The sequence below is a fragment of the Nicotiana sylvestris genome, chromosome 3 (assembly GCF_000393655.2).
Source record: "Nicotiana sylvestris chromosome 3, ASM39365v2, whole genome shotgun sequence".
Classification (NCBI taxonomy): Eukaryota; Viridiplantae; Streptophyta; class Magnoliopsida; order Solanales; family Solanaceae; genus Nicotiana; species Nicotiana sylvestris.
Genome location: NC_091059.1, coordinates 17,326,566 through 17,333,265, shown reverse-complemented (window position 1 = coordinate 17,333,265; position 6,700 = coordinate 17,326,566). Strand labels below are relative to the sequence as shown.

General features: G+C 36.9%; 1 protein-coding gene across 1 annotated transcript; it reads left to right on the top strand.

Annotated features, from left to right (window-relative positions):
• Positions 1-1,923: 1,923 nt before the first annotated feature.
• LOC104238322 (uncharacterized) lies at positions 1,924-5,214 on the top strand. The gene is made up of 5 exons (XM_070168808.1): positions 1,924-2,175; positions 2,312-2,598; positions 2,734-3,301; positions 3,407-3,877; positions 4,450-5,214. The coding sequence occupies exons 1-5, from the start codon at positions 1,924-1,926 to the stop codon at positions 5,212-5,214; spliced, it is 2,343 nt and encodes a 780-aa protein (XP_070024909.1).
• Positions 5,215-6,700: the final 1,486 nt, after the last annotated feature.

Here is a 6,700-nt window from a genome sequence, read left to right as displayed (position 1 = left end):
GCAAGGAGGATGGTGAGAACCAAGGCTTGGATGGTAATGCTAATCTGAGCCGTGATCACTGATCAGTTGGTGAAGAAGATGGTCAATATGCGTGGTGATTTATATAGGATAGTAGTGGAGGGAGGGATTTGTGGGACCCGTATGTGAAGAGCGACAGATTGAAATGTGGGTGAGAGTAGCGAATTTGAGAAATGGCCAGTTCACCTAAAAACTCATAATTTGGTGGTAGCGAATTTGAGAAATAGCCAAGTCATTTGCTCAATATGATTATAGCTAGGGGTAGCAAAATGGTTATAAAAAAAATAGTAAATTATCAATATTATTCACTAAAAAATAAGTTAGACAGTGAATTTTTTTAAAAACGGGTCAAATATGAATAAGAATCATATTATTAATTTAGAAAATAGATAATCAATGGGTCTTATATTTGTAAAGCCTCAAATTGGGGGGTTCTCAAGTTAGAGAGACTAAGAATTCTCCCAAAAGTGCTCATATGCAAGAAGTCATGGATAATATGGCTACCCATATTATCCGCCGGTTAACCTGTTTTTTATCCGTATTAAATATTTATTCGTATATTTATGATCCTTCTTCGATCTGAACCGTATCCGACCCGACCTGCCCGTTTGCCGCTCCTAATTATTGTCATTATATGAGAACTTGTTTCATTGAGCACTAACATTAAGAAAATTAAAAATTGTAATTTTAAATATATCGTAATACTTGTTAGGCAATAAGAAATTTAAAATTTGTTTTTTTAAATCAATTAAGTAATATATTTGTATGATCATATCATGTCATTTAAATTAAATAAAAAGTTTAAAATTAAATTGTCGTATATAACGAAATTATTTTTTTGTAATAGAATAATAATAATAGTCTTTTTCCATTAAAACTAAAATAGTATCACATAAAATAAATAGAGAGTGACACTTTTTTATATATTTTTTGGCTTATTTAATGCTTAGACATACCAGACCGATGGGTAAACCACTGCTCTAATATAACACCCCATGTGACAGAACTTTATTAGTCGCGGAAGAGATTTGGTTCAATCATTAGCAACACCTCTAAAGGCTTTTGGCCCTTGCTCATTATAACATGGTTAAGTTACATGATTTTTATTAGTAGGACTTCATCAAATATCTGTGATTGACTCTTTATTATGTTGTGAGAGGAACAAAATTAACCCGCCTAATTTTCCACTCGATTAATATTAGAGATAGTGCTATTACTTGAAGGATTGGGCCACCTTTGTATTTATTTGTACTGGGCTAAGCCCAATTGTTGGTTTCTTAATAAGTTGGTCGGGCAGTGACCCAAGTAGTTGAGTGGATTACCAATTTTACCCTTGTATATATATAGCTTTTAGCATACAGATGTAAGGAACGATGGATATTTTTCTGAAAGCAATGAACAGATGCTTCTCGATTCTTCTCTCACTTTCTCTTAAACCCTAGTTATTTTTCTTCAAATCTTTCGATCTACAGATGTTTACATGGTATCAGAGCAGCCGATCCTAATGAATTTCGTCATTCTCTATCGATCGATGTTATCCTCGAGCTGTTTTGGTGGAGTTTTTCATGTGTATCGATTTCTCGGTTTTGCCGTCGTTCGAGCTTTTTGCCGGTGAAGCTTGTTTTTCTTTGGATTTTTCGCTAATCTTCTTAGTATTCCAGCAAGGAACGATTATTTATTTTTTTGGATTTTTCATCATCTACTGGTTCAAGAGTTTTCGTGCTTTTGATCTTCTTCAGAGCTAGAGCTTCTGTCAAAAGGACGTATCTTCCGGTTGTGAAGAATTTGGGTAACATCGATTTTCTTTCCTGCTCATCTTTATCTTCATTGCATATATTGAACTGAGGTAGTGTTATACAATCTCTATTTTGGTTGTTTGAATTGTATTGGTATTAATTCACAAAAATGGGTGATACTACTAGTAATGAGTTTGAATTTACTCCTCGTGCTTCAAGTCCTCTGTTCCTTCATCTTAGTGATGTCCCTGGTACATCACTGGTTAGTGTTCCTTTCTCCGGTACTGGATTTGAAGGTTGGAAAAGGAGCATTATTGTGTCTCTTTTAGCTAGAAATAAGATAGCTTTTATCGATGGAACTCTCCCTAGGCCTCCTATTAATTCACCCGAGTGCAAACATTGGGATAGGGTGAACAACATGGTAATTTCCTGGTTGACAAGCTCACTGTCCCTAAAATTGAAGAAAGTGTTCAATATTCGGAGAATGCCGAGAGTATTTGGAGGCAATAAATATTAGGTATGGAATAGTTAATGGAACTAAGAAATTCGAAATTAAGAGGGAGTTGGCTTTTACATGTCAAGGGGTTGTTGATATTGCATCTTATTTTAACAAGTTGAAGAAGCTTTGGGATGAACTGACAGTCATGTCTTCCAATCATGCAAAAAATTGTAATTGTGCTGCTAAGCCTGGTCTAGAGCAAGAAGAAGAAGAGAATATGGTGCATCAATTTCTAATGGGGTTGAACGAGACATATGTTAATGTTAGAAGCAACATTCTGCTCATGAACCCACTGCCTTCACTTGACAATGTTTATAACATTCTCTTACAAGATGAAAACCAAAGGCAAGTCATTCCTACCACTCATTTTAGTTATGATATGGCTTCTTTTCCGGCGAGTGCCAACAATAAACCTCCTTCTCAACCAAGTCTTAATAAATAATACAATCAGAGAATTAATTTTGATCACTCCAATCAAAGGTTCAATCTTGGGCAGTATAAGGGATCTTTATTCTGCAAGTACTGCAAGAAGAATAACCATACCATTGAGACATGTTACAGGCTGCATGGTTTTCCACAAAACTTTAAATTCACAAAAGGCAGGAAGTATGGTACTACTGCCAACATTGAATCTTCTGCTTCTAGAGTTCCTGATGCCCTTACTACTTCTGGATCTGTTAGTCAAGAATCTATGATACCTGGATTGACAAAAGAACATTGCAGTCAACTGTTGATGCTTTTGCAAAGTTCAACTTTGGACTTTGACTCTCAGACAAATCTTATGGGATCTGCAAACTTTGCTGGTAACATTTCTACTCAACCTTTGCCTTATTGTGATAGCTTTGTTGCTTGCATTTTATCTAGTATTGTTAGGGTCGTTTGGATAGTAAATTCAGGAGCAACTGACCATATGATATCTAGTAAAGATTTCCTTTTTGACATTAAACCACTTCTTGTACCCTGTTTAGTTTCTTTGCCAAATGGTTACAAAGTGAAAGTAACATGCACTAGTTCACTTACTTTGTCTCCTTCCTTTGTTTTGCATCATGTACTCTATATTCTATCATTTCAATATAATCTAATATTTGTTTATAGGTTGATTCAACAGTTTCACAGTTTTGTCCTTTTCACATCTTTTTCCTGTTATATACAGGTCCCTTCCAGGAAGAAGCTTCTAGAACTTGGTAAAGTGCACCATGGTCTTTACAAGCTTCTTCCACTTACCACTTCTAGTTCTTCCCCTTCTAGTCATTCTACTATTCTCCTTAAACTGAATTGTATCTGTATTTCAGATTTAGCTGCTAATGTACTCTCCATGCATTCATCCCCTGCCTCTTTCCTAAATGATACTACATTAGTTGTAAATAATTCACCTTTGAATAATAATGTCTCTATTGTGTCTGACAGTACTATTTCTACTCTTTCTTGTGTAAAGTCTGATGTTTCTTGTATGAATTTTGTGAATGCTGTAACGAGTTCTGATATTGTTTGGCATCATATATTGGGTCACATCCCATTTGCTAAAATGAAGGCCATTCTTGCTATTTCTCCTAATATTTCCTCTAAGCAATCTTTCATTTGCCCAATTTGTCCTCTAGCTAGACAATCTAGATTGCCTTTTCCAGTAGTACCTCTAGTTCCACTTCCTTGTTTCAACTAATTCATATTGATATTTGGGGACCATATCATACACAAACATATACTGGTGCAAAATAATTTTTAACAATTGTGGATGATTATAGTAGAGCCACTTGGACTCATTTAATGCATGCCAAAAGTAATGCTTTTCTTCTTCTCAAGGCTTTCATTGCAATGGTCCAAACACAATTCAACCTCCTTGTTAAAACTATTAGAAGTGGCAATGCCCTAGAGCTTGGCTCTTCTCATTCCATGTCTCAATTTTTTTTCTGATAATGAGATCTTACACCAAACAAGTTGCCCCCACACACCTCAACAAAATGGTGTGGTTGAGAGAAAACACAAACATCTTTTAGAAACTTCAAGGGCTCTTTTATTTCAGTCAAAACTTCCTACAAAATTCTGAGGGGATTGCATATTAACTGCCACTTATCTTATAAATAGATTTTCCTCAACTGTAATATCAAACAAAACTCCTTTTGAACTTTATATGGTGTTGTACCATCTTATAACCATTTGAAACCTTTTGGCTGCCTTTGCTATGCTTCATTTCCCAAGTGTCAAAGGGACAAATTTCAGCCAAGGGTTGTCCCTTGTATTTTCGTTGGTTACCCTTTTGGGAAAAAGGGCTATAAGCTTTACAATTTGCAAAATAAGTCTGTACTTATTTCCAGAGATGTCAATTTTCATGAAGTTGTCTTTCCATTTTATCTCTCAGACTCTCCTTATTCTATACCTTCTCCTTTGCCTTCTTCTCCATCTCCTATCATTTCCGACCCTTCTGGTCCTTCAGCTTTTGATGTTTCTCTTCCTCCTTCCTTTCCCCCTTCTTCACCTATTTCTACTTCTTCACCCATTTCTGCCCCTGCTTCTCCCCCTTCCAGTTTTTCTTTTACTCCCCAATCTGATTCATCTTCAGCTCACTCCTCTCATTCACCTATTTCTTCCAGTCTTGCTGCTCCTAGGAAATCAACCAGAACTCACAATCTTCCTTCTCACCTTCAGGATTATGTATTATCCCTTCCTCCCTCTTTCTACTCCTCTACTACCACCACTACTGTTGCACCAACTGCTGCAGTTGAGCCTCATTCTTATCATCAGGCTGCTATAAGTCCTGCTTGGCAAGAGGCCATGAAAAAAGAGTTTAAGGGTTTGGAGGCTAATCACATATGGGACATTGTTGACTTGCCTCAAGGTAAGAAACCAATTGGGTACAAATGTGTTTACAAAATGAAGCATAAGGCTGATGGTTCTGTTGATAGGTATAAAGCAAGGCTAGTAGCTAGAGGTGACACTCAAGTAGAGGGTGTAGACTTTGCTTAAATATTTTCACCAGTTGTAAAGATGTGTACTATTAGATGCCTCATTACTTTTGTTGTCAAACATAATTGGTCATTGTTTCAATTGGATGTGAATAATGCATTTTTGCATGGGGACTTAGATGAGGAAGTCTACATGAGATTGTCGCAGGTTCTTTCTGTTGATTCTTCTCTTCCTTCTTCTTCTTCTTCTCCTAGTTTGGTTTGCAAATCAAAGAAATCCTTGTATGGTTTGCGACAAGCTTTTCGGCAATGGTATGCAAAACTATCTCAGTCTTTTTGTTCTAGAGGGTACACTCATTCTTTGAATGACTATTCATTATTTTTCAAAAGAGCTGCTGCTTCCTTTGTTTTCATTGCTGTATATGTGGATGATATCATCCTCACTGGCAATGATATAACTCAAATTACTGCCTTAAAGAGTTTTCTGGATGCTGAATTTAAGATCAAGGATTTGGGCCACCTTAATTATTTTCTTGGCATTGAGGTGCTTTATCATTCCTCAGGGGTTCTTTTACACCAAAGAAAATTTTCTCTGACCTATTGACTGAGTTTAAGTGTTCAGATGTCTCTCATGTTGTGTGTCCTCTTGCTTTGTCCACCAAGTTACATTTTGAGGCTGGGGATGTCTTTCCTAGGCCTGATACTTACCAGAGCTTAATTGGTAAACTCAATTTTCTCACTCATACTAGGTCTGACTTATGTTTTGTTGTGCAACATCTTAGTCAATTTCTTAAGACCCCTCGAGTTCCTCATATGGAAACTGCATTACATGTTTTAAGGTATTTAAAGGGTACTCCTGATGCTGGTATTTTTTTAACAATTCTTCTGATCTTTCTCTCCATGGCTACTGTGATAGTGACTGGGCAGCCTGCCTTGAGACTCGCAAGCCTGTTACTGGTTTCTGTGTTTCTTTTGGAGGTAGTTTAATAAGCTGGAAGTCTAAGAAACAGCAGGTCGTGTCTCTCTCTTCTGCTGAAGCAGAATACAGGGCCCTAAGTAAAGTTGTGGCTAAATTGTCTTGGTTGGCTCGTTTGTTTTCTGATCTAGGTATGCCTCTATCAGCACCTATACCTATTTTTTGTGACAGTATGACTGCGATTCATATTGCTAAGAATCTGGTATTCCACGAGCACGCCAAACACATTGAGCTCGATTGCCATTTCATCCGCACTAAGTTGGCTGATGGTTTAATATCTTTGAGTCACATTAATACTGTTTCCCAGCCAGGTGATGTACTTACTAAGTCTCTTGCAGGTGCTTCTCATCATTTTTTGCTTGGCAAGTTGGGCGTGTGCACACCCTCCAACTTGAGGGGGGTATTAGAGATAGTGCTATTACTTGAAGGAATGAGTCACCTTTGCATTTATTTATACTGGGCTAAGCCCAATTGTTGGTTTCTTAATAAGTTGGTCGGGCTGTGGCCCAATTAGTTGAGTGAATTACCAATTTTACCCTTGTATATATATAACTTTAAGCATACAGATATA

Bases quoted from the DNA above. Each gene is read 5' to 3' on its own strand.
- LOC104238322 (XM_070168808.1), top strand. From the start codon at position 1,924: ATGGGTGATACTACTAGTAATGAGTTTGAATTTACTCCTCGTGCTTCA. The intron at 2,176-2,311 runs GTAATTTCCTGG...TTCGAAATTAAG, and splicing joins GGGATAGGGTGAACAACATG to AGGGAGTTGGCTTTTACATG. The intron at 3,878-4,449 runs GTAGTACCTCTA...TCATTTCCCAAG, and splicing joins AATCTAGATTGCCTTTTCCA to TGTCAAAGGGACAAATTTCA.